This window comes from Akebia trifoliata, chromosome 10 (genome assembly GCF_017979445.1).
Source record: "Akebia trifoliata isolate Shusen 1 chromosome 10, ASM1797944v1, whole genome shotgun sequence".
NCBI lineage: Eukaryota > Viridiplantae > Streptophyta > Magnoliopsida > Ranunculales > Lardizabalaceae > Akebia > Akebia trifoliata.
The window spans coordinates 30,016,662-30,041,864 of record NC_141384.1 but is presented as its reverse complement, the minus strand read 5'-3'; the positions used below and the strand labels follow the sequence as shown (position 1 = coordinate 30,041,864).

The following is a 25,203-nucleotide window of genomic DNA, read 5'->3' as shown; positions in this document are numbered from 1 at the left end:
TTTAAATTATTTATCACACCCCATTTAAAGATTAAAACACATGAATTCAAACATTACAAAAGTTCAAATCAAATTATTATCTCAATGTTACAAAACATTATAACACTCGTTCAAATAATTTCAATATTTGTTTGTTATTATGATTAGGCTCATAAACTCAATAATTATAAGTTTTGAGAGAAGGAGTTTACATTGGCACCTCAACCTTTACTTATTATCAATCATTCACTTATTTTCTTTAGTATTAATTAAGGTGTAATAGGTAAATAATCAAAAAAATTGGTGTGCCAATGGTAGTTTTCTTATTTAACGATAAGGATAAAGAAAATGGCTAATTCTAAACTATCAGAGTCCTCTTTCTTGTCTGGGGCAATGTACCTCAGTTTACTTTAAAATATTAATGAAAGTGACATGATACCAACGATGGCAATCTTAACACGATCGGTGAATATGACTCGAAAATGACATGAAATTAGTGATTTAGGTCGAGTTTAATTGGGTTTGAGTCATAATAATGTCAACCCATCTAACATGATTGTTAAATGGGTCGGACTTGAGTGAAGGGCATCAACCTGCTTAACCCGTTTTGATACATTTAATTTATTTTATCATTAATGTGTAATTTTAAATATATTAACAATTATTTAAGAATTTTTTAGATTACCCATCCTTTGTTAAAGTTTCTTATAATTGTTTTCTTAATACAATTTTTTTTTTTTTTTTGTCTTTTCAAATTCTATAAAATATAAAAGGTGTTTTAAGATATTTAAATAATTAATGGTTAAGTTTTTAGTTTAAGAATAAAAAAATATTTTTCTTTCTAAATTATTTATTTATATTTTTTTAATATCTTTTTTTTATTGAAATTTGAAGACATATAGTGTTTTGATTCCTAATATGGTGATCCATGTGAGTAAAACAACTAATATGTCTCATGTGATAATGAAATACATAATTCTATTCCATGAATTTTGGGAAAAAAAATCAAGAAAAATTATTTTTCACCATTGAGTTTAATTTATGGTTGAGTAACTTTATTTTTAGTAATGATATTTTATTTTTTATGATAGAAAAGAAATTCATTTTTCTCAATAAATATTAAAATTTTATTAAGATTAATGCTAGAGTGAACTCACTGAGACACACAAGAGACATCTTGACGTGGTGGCGCACACATGCCTGTAGATGCATTTTCTTCGAGATACAAGTAAAACACATCTACGAACAAACACGTGCCATGACATCAAAGTGTCCCGCTGAGGTCACTCCAACACGACTTTTTTATTAAACAAATTATATATGGATCGGATCGGATCAGATGTACCTATTTATGAATGAGTTGGATTTGGGTTTGGTAAATTTTCATAAAACCCTTACCTCAACACGGCACAATACGGCACGACATGAGGCTGACCCGACCCATTGCGACCCGGCCCACCACTTCATAATAACCTCACATGATCGAAAATGACATAAATCTCCCTAATAAGATTAAATTAATTTTAATTTCTTCAACCATCTGGTATGTAATTCACAATATTTTATTGAAACTTACAAAAATTTTACAAATATTTCCATCGTAAATCTTTGTCTGTCGATCTTATCGTCTCCACCATATAGGACCAATCAATTTCGGAGACCACGAAGAATCACAGAAACTTGTCTAAAAGTGTGATCTCTCTCGTATATTTTGTGCTTTTTGGTCAACGTTTCATCTCTTAAGTAACCTCTGAAACTAAGGTAAGCTCTCTTATTAAGGAACAAAGAACGAAATACAGATCACAGAGACAGAGAGATAGGGCAACATAAATTCCTCGAAAACCTAACCAGCACAGATTCACAGAAGGATAAATGGTTTATCGGATAGCAGTGACAATGGCGAAACCCTCTTTTCCAAGAGCAGAGCAATCCATGGCGCCTGATCTCTCCACCGACCGTACGAATTACAGAGGAGTCTCTACTCGCGTAGGAAGAAGAGGCGATCTCGTCTTTGTCGTCAACCCTAGAGGTCCAATCTCGTCTCATTTGTTCTTGTTTTCGGAGATTCAGTTTTTGAGGTTTTGAACTCTTTTTTTTTTGGATATTTTATTTGGTTTGAATCAGGTGCTAATGGCCGGACTGGTAAGGAATGGAAGAAATTACTACCGTATCTTAGATCTCGTTTTGGTAGAAATGTGAGTTTTGTTAGCTTCAGCAATCGTGAAAATCTGTTTATATAGTTTAAATTGAGCTTTTTTGATGTTTTGATGGTTAATGGAGTTGTAAATCAGTTGGAAAAATGAAAAATGAAGATTAAATCTCCATAAGTTTCATTCTAATATGTGATTCTGGAGTCTCATAGGTTCCAAGTTTGATTATCTTTCTGGTTTGCAATTTTGATTCTGTTGTTACTGTTAGTAGTTTGAAGAATTCCAAGACATTCTTCTGTAGGATTTGTTTGTTAATGATTGATGACTAGCGAGATAATTTCAGAACATAGAATATTTTGATATTTTAATGGTCGATGGAGTAGTAGATCAGTTGAAAAATGAAGATTAAATCTGGATAAGTTCCATTCTAATATGAGATTCTTGAGTCTCATCTTAGGTGTTCAATTATCTATCTGGTTCGCAATTTTGATTCTGTTGTTACTGATAGTTATCTAATATGAGATTCTTGAGTCACGTCGTAGGTTTGATTATCTTTCTGGTTCCCTATTTCTATCATTACTGTTAGTTATGTAAACCACCTTGAAGAATTCCGACACAATTCTTCTGTAGGATTTGTTTGTTGACTAGTGAGATAATTTCAGAACTTATATGAGGGCTGTGGCTTATGCAATTTTCCTGATAATACACTAAATTAGTTTTGGATTTTAGTAAACTTAGTAACAATGGGATAAACCTTAACAAGGACAAATGGGTTCACAACATCATTGTCAATGTTGGGCTTTTGTGATTTATTACTTATGTTACATCTTCTGTGTGATGGTATAGATATCTTATTGGTATTCGGTGTATTTTGTTCTTAACTCTTCCGATTTTTTTTATTGTGGCCAGATATGTGAATCTTTGACTTCTGGTCCTTCTCATGCCATTGACATAACAAGAGAGGTACACATGTTATTTTGATTTATGATACATGCACTTAGTTTACTCCTTTACGTACCATAGTTGGGGATACCTTTTTCTAAACTGGCTGGGTTTTGGGGGATTTAATGGTTCACAGGCTATACAGGAGGGGGCAGATGCTGTGGTAGCAGTTGGAGGTGATGGTACTCTACATGAGGTCCGAGTTTATTCTCTTATGCATACAAGTATAATTCTAACTTCATTATTGTATTGCATTTTCATCTTTTTGTGGTCGTTTATGGTCAAGTAGGAGTTGGTGACAAACTTAAAATAAACATTTGCAGTTTATGGTCAAGTGTATAAGTCTAGCATCTTTATTCTGAAACCTCTTAAAATAAAAAATAAAAAATACGATGCTCTCCGCTCTACAACACAACGATTCTTTTTGGAGGGGTGTCCTAAAACTCCATTTGTTGGAGACTTTGGAAAGAGAGGAATACAATGGTGTTCAGAGAAAGGAAAGTACTTCTCAAGCTGTGATTCTGGAGATTATGGGTCTCCTTTACTACTGGTCCAAGCTGAGTAAAGATTTTGTAGGGGTTTCTTTTGAGGATTTTGCGATAAATGGGATTCCTTGTGTGCCTTGTAGCTTTTCTGGGGGTTCTTTTGTAACTTTTGGTTTTTTCCTCTTTCTTTTCTCTTTTCTTGTCTTGTATTGGGGGCTATCCCAGCCTCCTTAAATCTTTTGGTTTTAATGAATTTTTTTACTTTTCAAAAAAGAAAAAAAAAATCAGATAATTAATATTATCATCATTTTCGAAGCCTTATGCCAAAAATTTGGGGTTTGCTAGGCAATTGCTATGACAAGAGGATTGCTTTTAGCTGAATTTGGGACATTGGCCTGTGAAGTGTAAAATGTAGTACATTCTAAACCTCTGTTTGTTATACAATTCACTTGTGTTACTTTTTTTGAGGTTAAAATTTTTATGTTGCTCTGTGTACACAAGATCTGTTAGTATGTGGGAGCTTTCTATTTGAGGTTAGAATTTTTATGATGCTCCTGTATTCTTATTCTAAGATCAAGAAACATCTATATAAGAAAACACAACGGTGGGTTCCACTCTCTTTGTCTCAAGATTTATACCCCATAAACAATGTATGTCGAGGACATGTTTTACCTTTTATTTCTTTCTCTTTCCAAAAAATACCCCTAACTTAATTCTCTTTCTTCTTCGACCCTTTTCCAATATTACCCCTCAAACTTTATTATCTTTCCTCATCTCCCCTCATTCTTAATAATACCTTTCCAACTTTATTATTTTTTTCTTTTTTACTCCCAAAGAATTTTTAATAATACCCTTCCAACTTTATTATTATTCCTTTTTTACCCCCTTAACCTTAACCCTAAAGAAGATGCCTACGGCATGGGCAAATTCTAGTTAATCAATAAGAGGTCATTGATCCCTTTGGTTTGTGGTTGGCAGGTTGTAAATGGCTTCTTCTGGGCAGGAAAACCTGTTGCTGCTCATGAACAGGAGGGTAGTCATACAACTGCACTCGGTGTAAGTGGTTACACAGAAGTTTGATAACTTCTATCCTACAAATGATTTTTTTCAATATTTTTGCAACCAGAATCCAATATACATTCTTGTGTGCTTTATAAACTCCTTGGCAAGATTTCTCAAGAGATCTGATTATGCTTCTTTCACAGCTCATTCCCTTAGGGACCGGATCTGATTTTGCGAGAACATTTGGCTGGTTAGTTGATGCTACTCCCACCAGGCTTCATTTGGTGTGACCATTGAATGATTGATTGCTTGTCCTTGTTTGTTTAATTATAGCATCCTTTATGATTCATTTTATCAGGAAAAATGACCCTCGCGAAGCTGTTGAACGCATAGCTAGAGGTTTAGTAGGCCTTACTGCTTTGTTTATGTTTGTTTATTATGTAACACGATACCCAATTTTTGGTTAGTGAACATCATCTAATCTGCTCAATAAAGATGTTTTGTAGGGCTAAAAACCAGGATCGATGTTGGCGCCATTAGTGGAGAAAGTGGAGAACCTCATTACTTCATTAACGTTGCTGACATTCATTTGTAAGTGTTTCTGTAAGGGATTTGAAGACTAAACGCCACCAAACAGGATGTGTTGATTTCAAACATCTCAGTATTACGTTTTGTGAAGTCTGTAGGAGTGCAAAGGCCGGTTATTATGCTTCAAGTTACAAAAGTTTTGGAAACTTATGTTATGTTTTTGGTGCTTTGAGAGGCTTTATCGGACACAGTAATCAGGACCTTAGAATCAAGGTCAGTGTAATTTAAGGTTTTAAGATGTCACATTAGTATTGTAGTGTTCCTTTAACCACGATTGAAAGGCATATACTCTAGGTCAATGGTGGAGAGTGGGAAGTATTTCCTCAAGTAACAGCCCTTTGCATCGGAAATGCGAAATTCTTCGGCGGTGGCATGAAGATCACCCCAAATGCCAACCCTTGTAGTGAAAATCTCGAGGTGAAGCAATGTCTCTGTACTATCTTGTTCTTCACAAATAGTTGTACCACATGTTTTCATGAAATTTGACTTTTATTTATTTATTTATAAATTGTACTGTATATTACAGGTTGTAATTCTTCAGAACTTTAAATGGTACGATTTTATTCTTCAATTGCATAAGCTATACAATGGGACACATCTATCAGAGAAAAATGTGTCTTCAAGAAGGTATTTTCTGTTTCCTTAAATCTGAATATATAAAATTGTTTTTATATATGACTCAGGATCCAATGCATTGTCTCGTTCATATAAAATTAGTTAGGTGTCTACGTGACACACTTTAGTTGGTGTTTAAAACACCTTGGGCTCCTAATCAAGCCATTCATGCAGCCCAATGTGTTTATTTCTTAATCAAATTGTGCAACGTAGACACCATCCGTATCTATAGAAACAGGACACCGTATGGGATCTGGACTCTTATATATATATATATATATATCTTGTTATCAGATTCTGTTTTGGATTCCTATTCATGCCATTAGTGTTGCTATTGCAGTGTGCAGTCCATTGAAGTGGAGGAGATTGCGGGGGGTGGTAGTATTTATGTTCAGTCAGATGGGGAACATCTAGGGTTTCTTCCTAGGAAGTTTTGTATCTTACCTGCTGCAATTGACATGCTATACTAATTATCACTTGGACAACAATCAAATTTTGTAGGATGCGCACATGCTCACACTTTCATTGGCTTGAGAGAATAAGTACCTCTCTTAGAGACACCAATCTTTGTGTTCATTTGCTCGTTTATACCCTGTAGTTGTGCTGGAGTGACCTCAAGATTGTACCTCACATTGCACATCTTGACGTGAAAGTGTATATGAACCATAGATGCTTTTTCACTCGTATCTCGATGAAAGCATCAATGGTTCCTATTCACTTTCACGATAGGGATGTGAGGTACAATGTTGAGGTCACTTCAGCATTATTCATAAAAATTATTTCAATCTCGTCTTCTGGGTGCCGGAAAAAAAGCTACAAGTTTTATTATCATGCAATGATATGTTTTTAAATAATTTTTCAAGACTGATGTTTGCATAAGTATCATTGCACCATATCAATAAATTTTTTATTTTATTTTTATATTAAAACACAGAATAGGACATGTATTTTTTAGAGGTATTTATGAATAATACATGAGTTTTAGAGGTTGCTTACAAGCTCAATTTCCGAGGTGAATACGTAGTTGTTTCAAGGGTCAACTCCTGTTAGAGGTTCAGATTTGCTCCCAAAGTGGTCTTTGAATGTTTGATAAAGAATCCGCATCTTGTTTTGATCAATAATCTTGAATGAGTTGCAAGTAGAACACATTTTTTTTTCCTTAGTCGTCGGTATTTTGGGCAAATTTGCCTTCACCCCCTTGTGCTCTTGCTGTATCTTAGCTTCAAATTTGATGACATACTCCCCTTAGACTACACTCATTCGGGAGAGTCTACAAAAAATTATTCCAATGCCAAACATCATCGATTTTTTTCACCCAAAAATGCATCATTTTCATTTTTCAACCTCTTAAACCACCTCATTAGGATAATTATTTATGTATTTATTGCAACAACATTGGCATTATATCAATACACAAATCCAACATGTGGAAATCACTGATGTTTGGTGTCTGTCTACCCAATGATGTCCAAATATTTTCTTAGTCAATTGGCTCCAAAGAACTTGTCATGTTTAACTCATTTTACATGTGTAGTCGCTCCCAACCCTAGTAAGGAAGGAGGATTGTGTCATGTTGGCAATCAATGTAAAAATCTGTTGTCCCATTATCAATGGCTCCCTGTAAAATTTGTAAGAAATTTTTTTTAATGGTATATTCATAATTTCATTAATATTATGTAAATCCTAGTTACGTTTCTTGGGTATTTGATCTGTAATTATGAGTTTTTTTTGGTGTGATTCGTCCACAAAAAAAAATCTGTGTTTCTATGAGTAATTGAGTCTTGTTTCTCTTTTCTTTGTTCTCAATTGTTCCCAGTTCTTCTTAACAAAAATCCGTTATTCCAATATTTATGAAATATTAAATACTTCATTCTATTATTACAACAGTTGAAGATTCAACCACTCTCATTCATTAAGTCGTTCCCATGAAGGCTGGTCTCACTCTCCTCTGTTTTTGACAAAAAGAGCGAAAATTTGGAAAACACTGGCCTCAAGCCTCAAATGAGGGAATGGATTGGAAAAGGGTTATTATCGAGAGAAGTCAAGAAGAAACGGAACCCTAGAAAATATGTACTGGTCTTTAGGAAATCAGTGTTTTCTTATCGTCTTTGTTGTATATTAGAACTTTAAACCTTAATTGTATATTTGAGCTTTGTTTAACGTTAGAGAAGGCCTATGCCATAAACGAAAGGGTGTGTTAAAATCAAAAGGGTATAAAGGTAAATTTTTATTATAAAAGTTTTTACACGGACGTATCTGATTACAAAATTTGACAAATTTTAATTTTTTATTATTTACAAAGAGAGTTTTTATTGGTGCCCTAAGCTTCACTTATTTATTTTAATTGGAGTGCAATAACTAAAAGCTCTCTCTCTCTCTTGATTAGATTTAGGATTTTATATGAGATAATTTTAATTATAATCTTTTTGAGTTTGTTATCATGCTTTGCTATGGTGACGTAATAATTTAACCAAATTTTTGTAATGTTGTGTTTTAGGTTATGTTTATTAACACTTCTAAAATCTGAAGTTTGTCTGAAAATTAGAAATCAAAAGTTTCATCTAACTCCTCCCTCCATCAATCGCTAGTTTAAAATTTTTGAATTTCGATTCTGAGGTTCGAAATCTGAAACAAAACAATAAAAAATAAAAACTTCTAAAATTTGACTTTTTAAGGTGGACCACCTTCATTCAGACTTCAGAAGTGTTAATAAACACATACTTAATCTTTATAAGGGGCATGCTATTGACACCCACTTTTTACTTGTTCATCCCATTTTTCAATAAATTGTGAAAATACTCGTCGCACCCATTTAAAAAAAAAAAAAAGACTAATTTTTCATTTGGTAGGAAGATTCTGTTCAGTAGGAAGCTACTGAAAATTTACACTGCAACTTGTTAGGATCCTATTGAATCCACCTAAAAGGACTCAATAGAAACTTACTAATTGGTGAATTCAGTATTGACTTACAGAATGAAACTTTGTTTGATTGTTTTTTTTTCGCCATAGAGATTTTGTAACAACTACCACATTAGGAACTGAGATTTTCACGATCATTGCTAATCTATTTTGCAAGTTCTAAGGATATTGCTTCTTGTACCATGAAACCCTAGTTGAAACTTATAGAGGTTCAACGAAGAAGAAGAAAAATGAGAAAGAGAGAGAAATAGAAATGTGAGAGAAAAAGAAGAAGGAGAAGGAGTTGAGGTGGAAATCGAGATTCGGTATGGATGGTGGGTGAATGAGTAAAGTGGGTGAGGCAAGCAAAAAAGTGGGTGTCAATAGCGTTCCTCTTTAAAAGTTGGGATTTTATCCAAATCATATGCAACTTATGTCCAAATTACAATTTCGATTCACTGTTCATTTTAATTCTCAAAACATGCATTTCAATTGAATTTATCACTTTCATAATCAATGAATTTCTTGGTATATCTATGAATTCGTAGATATTAAAAGTCATGATCTCATGAGTTCGTAGATTATAAAAATGACAAATGCATATTTTGATAATTAAAATGAAAAATGAACAGTGTACCGAATTCGGAGTTTCGTCATATTAAGCTCACGAAGTGGAGATTCGCTCTTAAGAAATTGGGTTGTAATAAGTAAAAGTTGGCGTGCCAATAGCAGCTCTAAAAGATGGCTGTATTTGTGTGGGCCCAGTTTGGTGCTGTATGTGAATGGGCCGGATTTGGTCACGAAGGAGTCCAACCCCATATAATATAAGACTTTTAGGGTTAGAAAGTGTTCTTTTGTTATATATATAAGACAGAGACAGAGCGAGAGAGGTTTTTAGGGTTTTTGCCGCGCATCGTCTGATCGCAACAATGGTAAGTAAATCTTCTCTCCAAGTTGTTCTCCCTCCAAACATTACTAACCAGAAACCCTAATCTTCTTCATCTTTGTTTCCAGATCATCCCAGAGAAGAACCGTAGAGAGATCTCCAAATACCTCTTTCAAGGTTTCATCTTCATCTATCTTCGTTTTTTGCACTTTAACGATCTGATTCATCGTTTAGATCTCGTTTTAACGCTTGATTTCTTCTCTGATTTACTGTAAATCACAGAGGGAGTCTGTTTTGCGAAGAAAGATTTCAACTTGGCGAAGCATCCGGACATCGATGTCCCTAATCTACAGGTGATCAAGCTCATGCAGAGCTTCAAATCGAAGGAATATGTTCGTGAGACCTTCGCATGGATGCACTACTACTGGTTCCTCACCAATGACGGTATCGAATTCCTTCGAACCTATCTCAATCTCCCATCTGAGATCGTTCCCGCTACATTGAAGAAATCTATCAAGCCCGGTGGTAGGCCCATGGGCGGCCCACCTGGAGATCGTCCTCGGTAGATTCGGTTTCCCCATTTTGTTTGTTTGTTTGATTTATTTAATTTTTTTTTTTTTGGGGTTTTTGATTGATATTATTTTGTTGGGTTTTTGTTTAATTGCTTGAAAATGCAGCGGTCCACCTCGCTTCGAGGGAGATCGTCCAAGGTTTGGTGACCGTGATGGGTACCGTGCAGGTCCCCGAGGGCCTCCAGGTGAATTTGGCGACAAGGGAGGAGCCCCACCAGAATTTCAGCCTTCGTTTCAGGTAATTCTATTTTACCAGTTCTGTAGAATTTTATTGTTTATAAGCATGTTTGGTTGTTGGTATATAATTTTTGGTGGTATTGGTAGATGCTTAGATCCTAAACTTAGTTTCTTAGCAATTTGATTGGTTTGTGTGAGAATTTATGAACGAGGGAAATATCGAATTGGTATTCGGAGTAGTTTTGTTTGACAAAATGTTGAGTGGTTGTGGTATTTCGGTCATTTTTTGTTTCTCTCTCATTGAACAACATGTTCAAAGGTGTTAATTACTTGATGAAATATTAATATTTACTTTCCTTGCCTAATTTTTTGAAAAAGTAATTACTTACTTTTATTTTTTGAAAGATATAAAACGTAAAAAATAATATGCATTTGATTGCTTTAGTGTGATGGGAAATCGAGTAGTGTGATGGATCCTTAGATTAATTAATTATTTTAGATTAATTAATTATTTTTTCCTTTGGATGACTAGCATTCATGGGGAGCTTAGTAAAATAGTATCTCATTCATGCCAATTATAATAATTATTTGTAGGAATCAAAAAAAAAATTGTTTACATTGGTAAGGCTCCACCACCGAACTCTTCATGTTTACAGTGGCAAGATACTAGGGCCTCTTAGAGCACTTGACTAATCCTCGGGGCACGTGTAATTCCCTTCCCCCACAAGCACCGGGTAATTTTTGGCATAATTCCCTAAGGGTGGTCCTTAAGGAGGAATTCGAACTCAATACCTTCGCTTCCTGAGGTGTGGTCATGGCCATCTCACCCGCACTTAAATTGTTAGTAGTGAAGGAAATATGCTTATTTAGAATCTTTGATAATCATGGGAGTCTGCCATTTGTTATATGAATGAAGTGTATCCTCTTTTATGGTGGTGCGAATGAAAAGGAGAGAGTTTGTGTATAAACTTTGAAATCCCTGTTGGGCTTGTGTAATATTTGTCAGTGTCGTCACTTAGATTCTTGGAACGGAGGTGCTTTCCATCTAAATAAAGTATATTCTATCTCCATGCATGTAGAGATCATTACAATTGTGCCATCTATTTGACATGTCAATGAATTGAGACTGGCTATGGTGATTGATTCTCACATGTTTGGGGGGAATATTTGTGTTGATTTTGAGTGAACATGGATTACTTCCTACAATAGTGCCGAGTTTTTTTTTTTTTACTTTTTTTAAAAATATATATGTGGAGGTGGTTGGTCAAAGAAGAGAATTTGCTCATGTCAACTTACTCATAGACTTTACATAATGAAGTAAAATTGTAAAATGGCTACTTGGTCGTCCATTATTTAACCCCTTCAACATCCCCTCTTTATTTTTTTTCTTTTACCCCTTTAACCCCAAGGATTTTTTAATACTACCCTTTTAATTTTATTATTTTTCTGCTTTTAACCCCTCTTAACCCCAAAGAGGATGCATAGGCGAACTCTAGTATATTTCTATGAAACATATTTACAATATTTGTGGTGAAAATCATTATTAAGTTTGGAAAATATTTTGGTGGGTAGTTTTTTGTTCAAAATAATAAAGTTTCATATATATATATATACACACACACACACACAAATGCAGGATTTCAATGGAAACATTTTGATAAACAAAAATTTGTCTGAAATGTTTTGCTCTTTTAAGAATAAGTGAATAACAAACTGTAAAAGGGTATTGTAAGTTACACGTGATATCCATTCACTTTATTTTGATGCATCCTAACCATATATATATATAAATGCAGAAATTCAATCTTCCATGTTCTAATTAGTTTTATATTTGGAACTTTCAGGGGCCTGGTGGAAGGCCCGGCTTTGGCCGTGGAGGCGGTGGTTTTGGTGCTGGGCCTGCTAGCTCAAGTCTTACTTAAAAAGGGGCTGTTAGTTTTTTAATCAGGATTGATATATTGCATTTGATTCAGTCCTTTAGCTTCAAATTAGTAAATTGAGTCTTGTTATTGGATCTTAAATTTTGTTGCGGATGTGAATAGGAAGCAAACCTAATGATCATTCTCTCTAGTTTCCAGAATGATGGGTTAATTTCACAGAGATTACATTTGAGTTAATGGTTTCTTCGAGTATTTCTGAAAGAAAAAAACTCAATTTTATTTCATTTGAGCTCTTATTTTGTCTGGCATTTTTCTAAAGAATAATACTGGAGTGACTTCAAAATTCGCAAGGATTCACACTTTGCTGATTGATGGGTGAGTCTTGACCGAGTTATTTTGAACATGAGTTGAGTTTGGGTTAGAATAACTCAGTAAATTTGGGTTGGGGTTCATGCTAACTTGGTCAACCCGAACCCAAACTTGAGGTTATATATGTATTAATAAATTAAATAAATATTTTTATATTAATTATACATTTTTATTTATTTTTAAAGTGTTTAATTATTTCTTGCTATAATCTTTACAGTTCTTTACATTGTTGTATTTTATATGTATGTATGTTACAAGAAGGCAGAAGCACAAGCCAATTGATTTGTTAGGATTCAGCAAAGAGTTGTGATCTTCTGTCTCAAAAATTTTCACTCAATCCATACTTGATCGACGTTTCAAGTGCACAAAACCATAAATCTCTTTCTTCAGAGTACAGTTGGGAAAAGATCTATGGTTCTATGCACTTCTCACATCGACCAGGTATAGACTGAGAAAATTTTCAAGTCAGATTATCATTAGTAGTTTAGCAAACCAATTAGGTATTGGGCTAAACCCCAATGGGTTGGCCTACCGGCAAGCCGAGCCTTTGACCCTTGATGAAGCAATGAATTCCTTGGGGTCATCACTCTTCAGGGTTCAGTTGACCCTTGACTCAATCGGTTGCAAGTGGGACTTTACGAGCGTCAATGCATGTGACAAGGGGATTAGTCTCATTGGAAGGGTAGGGATATCCACGATAAGGGAAAAAAACAAATGTACGAGGCTGGAAAAAAAATAAATGTACGAGGCTGGATATATAACAAGAATTCTTGAAAATTTATTTACATACAAAAATCAATTTTTATTTATTTTTTACTTCTCATCAAACTCTTGAAATATCCTACTTACAAAAAGCAAATTCTAGAAAAAGTTAAATCTTGGATTAAATCCGAATAAACGATCCTGATCACGATGCAATATGAATTTGTATCATCTACAATAACAATTCGCCAAAATCAGAAGGGGAGGCAAAACAGAGGACTTCATAATGCTTTTACAAGATTACTCCTTCCAAAAAAAACAAAAAAAACAATATATATATATATATATATGGGAAATGTTCAGCACCCTAAGTTTTACCACACACTTTAACAAACGTTTTTTGTCCTACATGGGTAAGAAGTTTTGGAATGAGCTGATTTTTGGTGAGGATGATCTCTATGATTAGAAGATCATCCTCCCCAAAAATCAACCCATTCCGAAATGTTTAGCCCCATGTTTACACGTTGAAAAATCGTGGACCGTCCATTTTTTGTAAATCAATTTTGATGGGGTTAGAAGTTTTGGAATGAGCTGATTTTTGGTGAGGATGATCTCCTCACCATAGAGATCATCCTCACCAAAAATCAGCTCATTCCGAAACTTCTAACCCATGTAAGACAAAACGCGTTTGTTAAAGTGTGTGGTAAAACTTAGGGTGGCGAACGGGACCCATATATATATATTAGGGTGCCGAACGGGACCCTATATATATATATATATATATATATGGGTCCCGTTCGCCACCCTTAGTTTTACCACACACTTAACAAACGTGTTTTGTCTTACATGGGTTAGAATTTTCGGAATGAGCTGATTTTTGGTGAGGATGATCTCTATGGTGAGGAGATCATCCTCACCAAAAATCAGCTCATTCCAAAACTTCTAACCCCATCAAAATTGATTTACAAAAAATGGACGGTCCACGATTTTTCAACATGTAAACATGGGGCTAAACATTTCGGAATGGGCTGATTTTTGGGGAGGATGATCTTCTAATCATAGAGATCATCCTCACCAAAAATCAGCTCATTCCAAAACTTCTAACCCATGTAGGACAAAAAACGTTTGTTAAAGTGTGTGGTAAAACTTAGGGTGCTGAACATTTCCCTATATATATATATGGGTCCCGTTCGGCACCCTAAGTTTTACCACACACTTTAACAAACGCGTTTTGTCTTACATGGGTTAGAAGTTTCGGAATGAGCTGATTTTTGGTGATGATGATCTCCTCACTGTAGAGATCATCCTCACCAAAAATCAGCCCATTCCAAAACCTCTAACTCATGTTTTGAAAAATGTTTTGCCAAAAAGTTTGCTAAAAAGTTGGCCATTGAACGCCCCCCTATATATATATAGGGGGCGGTTCAAGGGCCATATGAGAAAACATATGAAAAAACTTTCGTTTTTCAAAATAAGAGTTAGAGGTTTTGGATTGAGCTGATTTTTTGCAAGGATGGTCACTATGATGAAAAGATCATCCTCACAAAAAATCAGTTCAATCAGAAACTTCTAAATCCATCAAAAGTGATTTACAAATTAGTGATAAAAATTGGTAAAAAATTGACGGTCCACATTCTAAATCACTTTTAATAGGGTTAGCAGTTTCAGATTGGGCTGATTTTTTTTTTTGGATGATCTTCCCATCATAGAGATCATCCTCACAAAAAATCAGCTCAATCCAGAATTTCTAACCCATATTTTAAAATTTTATTAAAAACGAAAGTTTTCTCATATGTTTTCTCATATATATATATGGGTCAGGTTCAAGGGCCATATGAGAAAACATATGAGAAAACTTTCGTTTTTAATAAAATTTTAAAATATGGGTTAGAAATTTTGGATTTAGCTGATTTTTTTGTGAGGATGATCTCTATGATGGGAAGATCATCAAAAAAAAAAAAAATCAGCCCAATCTGAAACTTCTAACCCCATTAAAAGTGATTTAGAATGTGGACCGTTGATTTTTTACCAATTTTTATCACTAATTTGCAAATCACTTTTGATGGATTTAGAAGTTTCTGATTGAGCTGATTTTTTGTGAGGATGATCTTCTCATGATAGTGACCATCCTTGCAAAAAATCAGCTCAATCTAAAACCTCTAACCCTTATTTTGAAAAACGAAAGTTTTTTCATATGTTTTCTCATATGGCCCTTGAACCGCCCCATATATATATATATATATATATATATATATATATGGGAAATGTTTAGCACCCTAAGTTTTACCACACACTTTAACAAACGTTTTTTGTCCTACATGGGTTAGAAGTTTTGGAATGAGCTGATTTTTGGTGAGGATGATCTCTATGATTAGAAGATCATCCTCCCCAAAAATCAGCCCATTCCGAAATGTTTAACCCCATGTTTACACGTTGAAAAATCGTGGACCGTCCATTTTTTGTAAATCAATTTTGATGGGGTTAGAAGTTTTGGAATGAGCTGATTTTTGGTGAGGATGATCTCCTCACCATAGAGATCATCCTCACCAAAAATCAGCTCATTCCGAAACTTCTAACCCATGTAAGACAAAACGCGTTTGTTAAAGTGTGTGGTAAAACTAAGGGTGGCGAACGGGACCCTATATATATATATATATATATATATATGGGGACGGTTCGACGGACGTCTTTAAAACCATGTAAGAAAACGATGTTTGTGAGACGTTAGATTTTGAGAAAACAACGGCTAAGACGCGTTCTGACGTCATTTCAAATGAGAATGTAAGTTTTACAATTTTTAAAATAACTCCCTTGTTTTGTTTTATTTTTTTAAACTAACTCCCTGTTTCTATTAACACAATTTTAAATAAAAACTATCTCTTCTCCTTCTCTCTTCACTGTCTCTTCTCTTCTCTCTCTCTCTCTCTATATGAAATCAAACGAAGCCCACAACAGTTTGGAGAAAACCCACACTCTCTCTCTCTCTCTCTTACAATTGCACACATCCTCCCATGAAGATGTCAATAGTTTGGAGAAAACCCACGTTCTCTCTCTCTCTCTCTGTACCTTTTGATGATGTTCTTATCTTCCTTCTTTATATCTGAAAATTGTTCGTGGGTTTCGTTTTATTTCCTTGTTCGAAAGAGTTCAAGTTCTTTGAAGCCGTCAATCGAGAGAGAGAGAGTGTGTGTGTGTGTGTGTGATACTTCTTCTCTTAGGTTTCCAATCGGCGAAGGGTTCAAAGAAAACGAGCAGATTTGGGTTTTTCAGTCGTTGTGTGTGTGTGTGATACTTCTTCTCTTAGGTTTCCAATCGGCGAAGGATTCAAAGGAAAACGAGCAGATTTGGGTTTTTCAATTGTTCTGTCGAGATGAAGATGAATAGAGAAAAGAGATGACTGAAGTCTCAAAGGATTTGTCGAGATGAAGATGAACAGAGCAGAGTTGTTAGATTTAGTTTAAAAAAATAGAAAAACTGAAATAGTTAAAAAAACAGAAAAGAGGAGGGAGTTTTTTATAAATAAAAGAAATAGAATTTCTTTAGTTGGATTGGACGTTTTGCACAATCTGCACCGTCCATTTTCGTAGATCCAACGTCCCTCAAGCATCTGTTTTTCAGCTGGTTTTCAGCACGTCCCTCGAAGAAAGTTACCAAAAAAATTTCATTCTAATCATGATTTTAAAATTCGGTTTCGCGTCTTGTCTCATCCATGCCAGATACCGAGTCATCTCAAATGAGTTTTTCAATACGTTTGAGATGTCTCATTCAAAAAAATGAAAAATGAACGTGAAATTTAATATCTCGTCTGAAAAATTGACTTGTCCATCCATTTCATCCTTGTCTGATATCGAAATGACTCATGGAATTTAATATCTCGTTCAAAAAATGGATTTGTCCATCCATCTCATCCCTACCTGATATCAAGATGACTCGGGTGACACGTCTCGGTTTTGGACGATTTTTGAAACCATGATTCTAAGAAGACTATACTGTTCAGTTCCATGGATATATATTTTATCTGTTCTTGCAGTACAACGTCTTCTCCATTTCAGTAATTTCTAAAACGAATGGTAGGGTAGTTCTGTCTTTTCGACTTCTAACGATAGTCTCTCATCAAAGACTGAGTTCATGAAGGGGTGTCTCTAATATTCATAAAAAATGGAGGAGGGTAGAGAAAATTACCTGAACTTATCCGTCGAAAGTCGAGACATGATGAGAGAAGAGTTCGTTTTTAATTCGAACTCTGAAACTTTGAGAACTCTGTGAGAGACTCAGACTCAGAGAGAACTATGGACTTCTTTATCTTATACAATTTGTTTGAAATCGCCATTATTTCAGATGAAAATAACGCCAGAAATCTCAGAAAATCTCAATCTCCATTAACTTTTCTTCAACATGTCGTTAAACATAGAGCTCTCAAAATCGACCCCAATCTTTGGTCTACCCTTATGGATTTTGGTCGGAACTTGTACCGGAGTATTCATCGTTCTCATTCTCTGCATCTCTTACTTTTGCTTCGCCCTTCTTCGCCGGAAATCCTCCAGATCCGTCGTTTGTCCAGAAACACTCCCCGCCGATGACCAGATCCCTGTAGTTTCCGAACTGGTTGCTCATGGCTCAGTGCTGGATCAGAGACCAGAGATTCAAATCGATATCGGGAAGATGGATGAGGGTCCGGTGGTGTCGTCGGACTGGTCATTGTTTCGGGCGAGAGGAGAATCTCGATCAAAAATTTCGACAGATTCAGCTTCGTCGAATGTGTCGAATCTTGGATGGGGGTATTGGTTTACTTTGAGGGAGCTTGAAGAGGCGACGAATAGGTTTGGTGATGAGTGTGTGATTGGTTGGGGTAGTTTTGGGATTGTTTATCGAGGAGTTTTGCCAGATAACACAGTCGTTGCGGTGAAGAAATTGTTTATTAAAAGGTATGCAATTGCCCTAATCATCTATAGTTCTAAACAAGTAGGCTTTTTTTTTCTTTTTTGGGGATATTTGTTTGTTAGGAGAACAATTGTTGGATCAATTTATGAAATAGATGTGTTGGGTAAAGATTAATAAGAGAAAACAAACTTAGATTTTAGTTGAGTTTGTAAATTCATGACTCTTTAAAGAAGAAAGAAAGTTTCAATTTTTAAGTCCAATTTCAGAACTCAATATAACAGAAAACAAGCTTAGATTTTACTTGGGTTTGTAAATTCATGATTTTTTAAAGAAAAACGAAAGTTTCAATTTTTAAGTCCAATTTAAGAACTCAATATAATAGAAAACAAGCTTAGATTTTAGTTGGGTTTGTAAATTAACGACTCTTTAAAGAAAGAAAGAAAGTTTCAATTTTTTAGTCCAATTTCAGAACTCAATATAATAGAAAACAAGCTTAGATTTTAGTTCGGTTTGCAAATTCACAACTCTTTGAAGAAGAAAGTAGTCCAATATCAGAACTCAAGTTGTAGTTTCTTGATTAAAATGCCGGTAAATACTACAGAACTCTATAGAAAAATGTGGGGGGATTTAGGAGGGGGAATTTGTATACAGAGCACGAAGTACAAAATGTCTCATACCCATTAGAGGTGTGTGACCAGTGATTTTGTGGATATGTGGCTCGGATGCCTGCATGATCAAGATGACTTGCTTGGGAGTCTTGGTCTTGACCGAATTCTAAAACCATGCTGGTAATGCTATGCTTGTTATTTGGGTGGTTTGCTTTTAGGTGATATCTTGGATGGGCAGAGCTATTCGAATTATTTGTGTATTATTTGGTTTGTTAATTCATATTAGGAATTCAATGTGAAACATGTAAGGCAGTAGTTCTTACCAAAAAAATCCTTCTTTACTCATGGTATCAGAGCAAGATTATTTAGTAATTCTTTGTATCTGCTGATTTTATTAATGAAAATTCAGATGGTACTTGTGATTAAATGCTTTTCTAGAGTTGAATTTGGGTTTTTTTTCCCTTCTCTGTACATTGTGCTTTCTATTATGTTGTCCACGATAAACTGAGTTGAGTTTCTGTACAATTTTTTATTTGCTGGTGCTTGAGCCTTGAGGATATCCAATTTACTCTTGAGACTAATGTATATCAGAGATCGTCAAGTTGATAAGTTCAAAGATGAAGTAGAAGCAATGGGACATGTTAGACACAAGAATCTTGTCAGGTTACTCGGATACTGTGTGGAGGGTGCTTACGGGTACAAATATTTTCTCTCATTTCTTCTTTGATTTTTGTTTCAAATCCAATTGAAATTGGATTTATTATTTGGTTTCAAAGTTTGAGGATTAATAATTTGAGAGATTTATTCTCTCTTTTGTCTGGTTTTGTTGATCAGGATGCTTGTTTATGAGCATGTAGAGAATGGTGATCTTGACCACTGGCTTCATGGGGATGTAGGGCAAGTCAGCCCTCTAACATGGGATACCCGGATGAACATTATCCTCGGAACAGCAAAAGGGTTCAAAAAAATCTATCCTGTTTTATTTTTTTATTTGAGTCGTGCTGGAGTGACCTCAGGATTGACCTCAATTCACGCTTTACTGACGTGAAGGTGTGCACAGAACCATAAATGCTTTCCCCTTGTATCTCAATGAAGAGCATCTATTGTTCCGTACACACCTCCTTGTCAGCAAAGTGTGAATTGAGGTCACTCCAGCATTATTCTTTTTTCATTTTTTTTATGTTAAGTTCTCCATGAAATTTTTATGCAAATGTAGCTCATAAAGATAATCTATTTCTGCAGTTTGGCCTACCTTCATGAGGGTCTCGAACCAAAGGTTGTCCACCAGGATGTAAAATCTTGCAACATTCTACTCGACCGACAATGGAACCCCAAGGTTTCTGATTTTGGGTTTGCTAAGCTGTTGTCTTCTGAAAGGAGTCAGATTATGGGAACATCTGGGTTAGTCTGTTACCTAGTTAAAAAAATTCCATCCTTTTTTTTTTCCTGCTAATTTTTGAACTTGTATTCTTGTCTAATATGCATCTGTGGGAGGGTTTTCATAAAATCTTCACACTTTGTGGTCTAAACCACAAACAGCATCTTTGGTATGGTGTGGTCCTACCAAGACTCTTCGATTCGATATTTAAGCAAAATTTTCCGTATTTTGTTAGTTATAATCATTTTTTTTTGGCTTATCGTGGGTATCCCCACCCTTTGGGTGAGACTAATCCCACGGTTACACGCACCCCCCCTCCCCCTCGGAAAGTCCTGCGTGCAACTGGTTGAGTTGAGGGTCAACCGGACCCTGGAGGGTGGCCATAGAATTCATTGCTTCGAACACTTGACCTCCCCTTCCTGAGAAGCTTAGCAATGCTCGGCTTGCCACTGGCCAACCCCTTGGGGTGGTCCAATGTATTCTTTTGCTTTCCAAGATTTAATAAGAAGACGTATTTTGGGTGGGTGACATGACTCACTCATCGATCACCTTTCTCAGGATCCTCTGAATATTTACCTGATTTTCTAGCTATTCGATGTGCATCTCAAGATGATACAGTATGGTCAGTATCATCACATCCCTCTAGTATCCTTTGTCTCTTGCTTTCCAAGCTTTAATAAGAAGATGAGATCCTTCATGGGTGACATGGCTTACTTATTGATCACCTTTCTTGGGATCCCCTAGATATTTTAGAGAGATTCTATTGCCACACTAACTTTTGCTAACACCACCCCAATTCATATGTAAATCACCAAAGAGTATCACACATCTTGGGGTGGTGTGGCAATAGAAGTTCTCATATTTTACCCAGTTCTGTAATTGTTTGATGTGCATCTTGAGATGATACATGTATGGTTGGAATATCGTCACATTTTTGTCGCTTTAGTATCCATTGAGATAATTAACATATATTCATGGAATTTGTAGATACGTGGCACCTGAATATGCTTTCACTGGTATGTTGAATGACAAGAGCGATATTTACAGCTTTGGAGTACTAATAATGGAGATAATATCTGGAAGGCGCCCAATTGATTACAGTAGACCCTCTGGAGAGGTTAATCTTGAGACATTCGGAAACTTCCTCTTGTAACCACTCTTACCTTTTTTTTCAATTTTTTTTAGAAAACTGATTTGAATTGTACATAAATGATGGATTTACAGGTGAATTTGGTTGAGTGGATAAAAACCATGTCTGGAAACAGAAATTGCAACCTAGTAGTGGATCCTAAGTTGCCTGAAAGTCCGCCTTTGAAGATACTTAAACGGGTTGTCCTGTTTGCTATTTCATGTACCGACCCAGATCCAAATGAAAGGCCTAAAATGGGTCGTGTGATCCACATGCTTGAAGCCAATGACCGACCATCCAATATCGTAAGTTCCAATCAATTACTCTCATGAGAACCAAAAACAGAAGAAAAAAAAAATTCCACTTACAACCTATTAATCCATAATTATCCTATAATGCAGGACCGTTGGACTCAAAAGGTATCCGATTCTCGTCTACATCAAGAAGAGAATCAGGTTGTTGCAAGATTTGGTGACAAGAAGTTGGCCGAGGAATATGGTACGAGTGAAGAAGAAAGCGATAGAAACAGACACCATCGAATGAATTATAGATGAAAATTAGGTGATTAACAATTCAAACCCGTATCAACTTTTAAAATTCTTCTTAGAGTTCATCTATTCTTGTTCTGCTATATACTTCCAATTTCAGGGAATATTTATGGCCTTCAGTATATATGCTTCTTATTGATTTCAATTTAGGATAAATTTTTATGAAAAAAACCCTCATTATTCAGGACCATCGGTTCAACCAGCTTGAACTAACTTAGAAACATTATCTGCTTGGGCATATTTAATGGGGGCATTGGTATCGGCTTGTTAGATTATGGTTCCAGATTTTGATTTTAAATTTTGAGAATCCTGATTATAGAAATTACTTTTCAGATTTTAGAAGCTTATTTGGCTATTACACTTTCTTGAAAGTAATTTCAAGATGAAGAATTAGAGTCTCATTCCGCAGAAAAAATTAGAACATCAAGAAACAGATTCTAATAAGAAGAAAAGTCTGAGTCAATTCTTTATTTTGAATCCAAAACAAATATAACATCCAATTTTACATTCGCGGATCTTAAGCAATATATATATTTCTTGGTTTTGAAGCTGAAAATAGCTTGACTTGATCAATCTCGAGTTGACTGACCGATTCAGAACTGTTGGTTGATAGGGTTTTCTGGGCTCAATCCCAGGAGCACACATTCAATAGTGTTGGAAAATCTGAAAATATGATCATTTGGGTCTCTTTGAATCTAAATTAACATGGGGTTCACACATCTTTTGGTTGCGAAAAATAGTTAATGAAAAAATGAAAAATCTATTTCAAAGAATCCTTACTTGTATATGAAAATTGTTATGAAATGTGGTGAATTTTATTTTGTCCTACATCGGATAGGTAAAAGAAATAAGTCTCATTCTTATATGGAACTTCTCTTATCACTTTAGTGGATATGGAAGAGAGGCATGGGTAAGTCCACATGTACACAAGAAACCATGGGCTCAAACAAAGATTTAGACTCCATGATCCAAAAAAAACCTTAGTCGGCATAGAGAGAGTTTCTCTCTAGCCTACCCTTCCTCTACCGAAGGCTCCTTGGGCCCACGTTGATTATCACATTGGAGCTTTCTAGATTTTATGAAAATGTTCATATTAAAAATAAAAAAAATTATTTTTCTAACTTGATCCAAGATGTTGAAAATGGACAGCTATCAAAGTACTCAAATTTAAAAATAAAATTCAATGGTGAAAAATAACTATATTTTTATTTATTTTTATAAAGTTCATATAATTTTGTCTTCTACAACCCCATTGAATCGGATCATATTTTTGCATGTCACACGGTGATCAGATAAGAAAGTTTTCTTTTTTTTCATCATGGCCATGAGTGAAACTCTTTCTCATTGCTGTTATCATGTGCCCCACATATCAGATGGTTGTGGGCTGTGAGCTTAAACAAAAAAAATGACTTCTCTTCCACGAGACAAAGGTTGGTTTTGGGGGGTGGTATCTTAACATCCGGGTTATTAAAAATCTTTCTTTCTAATCGTCTAAGGGTTGGGTGAGATGATCAAGATCACGTTTTGAAGGACTTAAGTTCCTATCCTCCTAAGGGCTGCCCTCGTGGATTTACCTATAAATTAATTGGTGTGTGTCGGTCTCAGGTGCACCTCTAAGAGATTCGGATACCTCGGTTCCCAAAAAAATTCTTGTTTAATATTCCTCACTTGATAAAACGTCAAACTCAAATTATCAAGATCAACCATTCAAATCATCGATCTCCACAATTTGAATTACTGATCTTGACAATTTGAATCATTATCTCAACGATTCATAATCAAATGATTTATAATCATTGATGTTGATGCAAAGGTTTATCTTGACGATTGGATCAAAGTTGATCTCAATGATTTGAATTGTCCTTCTCAACGATCATTAACACTTGAAAGGGGTTGGTGAGTAGACGTTAAAAAAGAAAAAAAAGTTTACCAAATGGACTATCAAGTTACCTAAATAGAGATTAGGGGTCATTTAGAAAGAAATCCTTAAATTGGAGTTGATTAACTAATTTTCCCTAAAATCATGGGTTTAGTGAGACACTGATGGGCCGTGTGGATACAGGAGCCAGAAGTACTTAGAACATAAGTACTTTCGTAAGTACTTTGGAGTAGGTGGATAACTGTTGTGTGTTTGGATGTAGGTTCTAAAAAGTACTGTCAGAAGTACTTTTGATAGAGTTTTGTATTTGGAAACTATTTTGGATTATGTTAAAATGATCAAAATACCCTTATAAGTATCAGTTACTATTTTTAACATTATAACTCAACAAATTATTCTTCAAAAGAAATAAAAGTTATTGTTTTTATCTATAAAAACTAATATAAACACCCAACAATTATAAATAAATAGAAGATATTGTGAGCAAATATATACAACCACTAAAAATATGAAGAAGCTTTCACCACATTAATGGATAGTAAATTTGTGTGTAATTGTTCACATCAATCTTGCAATAAGAAAATTTCAACCATGATTGGAATTTCAACATGATTGGAATGCCCATTGATAAATCATTGAGCAATTGGAGGAGCTAGAAATTCAAATTCAAATGCTACACTAAAAGGCTACCACCACATCAATGGATAATAATAAAATATTATTTAATTGCATTTTTTAGGATATGCTTGTAATTTTCAAAATTTATGAGGGGCATACTTGTCCCAAATGCTACACCAAAAAACTACCACCACATTAATGAATAGTAATATAGTATTACTGCAATTGCATTTTTGAGGGTATATTTGTAATTTTCAAAATCTATGAGGGGTATCTTGTCCCAAATGTTACACTAAAAGGCTACTACCATATCAATGGATAGTAATATAATATTATTCCAACTTCCTTTTTGAGGGTAGATTTGTAATTTTTAAAATTTATGAGGGCCATACTTGTCCTAATCCCTTCATTTTGACAATATTTTGTGACTCCGCGAAAGAGTAATTTAGAGAAGTAGTACCATCGGTACTCCGTGAAAAAGCACTAAAATGACTCCATATTAAAGTAGTTCTTTCCAAGAGTTATTTATCCAAACACCTTTAAAGTGCTTCTGACTCTTCGCAAATATCAGAAGTACTTAGAAAAGTCAATCCACACATGCCCTGAGACTCCTTGGAATGGTCCAAGCCCAAGATGAAGAATACTTGATTTCGATAAATAATCAATTTTTTGAGCCACGTGGAATTTTTGTGGTAAGTGGTTGATCAAATTTTGCTGTACAAGTACACCATTAAGTCTTACTTTAAGAAGGAGTCTAAAGTTGTTGGGTTCTCTCGTACTGTACTGTCGTTGTGGTGTGGGCCGTGGGGTATAATGGGAGGAGCCTAGCTTCTTTAGGAAAAAACTTTGAAGCCGCCAATCCGCTTCAAAGTTTTGAAGCAACCCCCTCCCTTGGATTACACGTGACATCGCAAAAG

General features: G+C 35.0%; 3 protein-coding genes across 3 annotated transcripts; all 3 read left to right on the top strand.

The window, feature by feature from the left end:
* Positions 1-1,544: 1,544 nt before the first annotated feature.
* On the top strand, positions 1,545-6,337 carry LCBK2 (Diacylglycerol kinase family protein). The gene is made up of 12 exons (XM_086455700.1): positions 1,545-2,008; positions 2,104-2,174; positions 3,039-3,092; positions 3,208-3,267; positions 4,535-4,612; positions 4,762-4,808; positions 4,917-4,957; positions 5,065-5,149; positions 5,245-5,359; positions 5,441-5,563; positions 5,673-5,773; positions 6,102-6,337. Exons 1-12 carry the CDS (start codon positions 1,852-1,854, stop codon positions 6,229-6,231), a joined length of 1,062 nt encoding a protein of 353 aa, XP_086311826.1. The 5' UTR covers positions 1,545-1,851; the 3' UTR covers positions 6,232-6,337.
* A 3,157-nt stretch (positions 6,338-9,494) lies between these two features.
* LOC147393749 (small ribosomal subunit protein eS10z-like) lies at positions 9,495-12,458 on the top strand. The gene is made up of 5 exons (XM_086455701.1): positions 9,495-9,591; positions 9,674-9,722; positions 9,828-10,107; positions 10,223-10,355; positions 12,139-12,458. Exons 1-5 carry the CDS (start codon positions 9,589-9,591, stop codon positions 12,214-12,216), a joined length of 543 nt encoding a protein of 180 aa, XP_086311827.1. The 5' UTR covers positions 9,495-9,588; the 3' UTR covers positions 12,217-12,458.
* A 4,995-nt stretch (positions 12,459-17,453) lies between these two features.
* LOC147393748 (Protein kinase superfamily protein) lies at positions 17,454-21,975 on the top strand. The gene is made up of 7 exons (XM_086456227.1): positions 17,454-18,170; positions 19,326-19,430; positions 19,569-19,691; positions 19,977-20,135; positions 21,100-21,229; positions 21,337-21,546; positions 21,643-21,975. Exons 1-7 carry the CDS (start codon positions 17,641-17,643, stop codon positions 21,793-21,795), a joined length of 1,410 nt encoding a protein of 469 aa, XP_086312353.1. The 5' UTR covers positions 17,454-17,640; the 3' UTR covers positions 21,796-21,975.
* Positions 21,976-25,203: the final 3,228 nt, after the last annotated feature.

Coding starts and splice junctions, on each gene's coding strand:
- LCBK2 (XM_086455700.1), top strand. CDS start 1,852: ATGGTTTATCGGATAGCAGTGACAATGGCGAAACCCTCTTTTCCAAGA. Junction 2,175..3,038: donor GATCTCGTTTTGGTAGAAAT/GTGAGTTTTGTT, acceptor TATTGTGGCCAG/ATATGTGAATCTTTGACTTC. Junction 3,268..4,534: donor GTGATGGTACTCTACATGAG/GTCCGAGTTTAT, acceptor TGTGGTTGGCAG/GTTGTAAATGGCTTCTTCTG.
- LOC147393749 (XM_086455701.1), top strand. Junction 9,723..9,827: donor CTCCAAATACCTCTTTCAAG/GTTTCATCTTCA, acceptor TGTAAATCACAG/AGGGAGTCTGTTTTGCGAAG. Junction 10,356..12,138: donor AATTTCAGCCTTCGTTTCAG/GTAATTCTATTT, acceptor TGGAACTTTCAG/GGGCCTGGTGGAAGGCCCGG.
- LOC147393748 (XM_086456227.1), top strand. CDS start 17,641: ATGTCGTTAAACATAGAGCTCTCAAAATCGACCCCAATCTTTGGTCTA. Junction 19,431..19,568: donor TGTGTGGAGGGTGCTTACGG/GTACAAATATTT, acceptor TTTGTTGATCAG/GATGCTTGTTTATGAGCATG. Junction 19,692..19,976: donor ATCCTCGGAACAGCAAAAGG/GTTCAAAAAAAT, acceptor CTATTTCTGCAG/TTTGGCCTACCTTCATGAGG.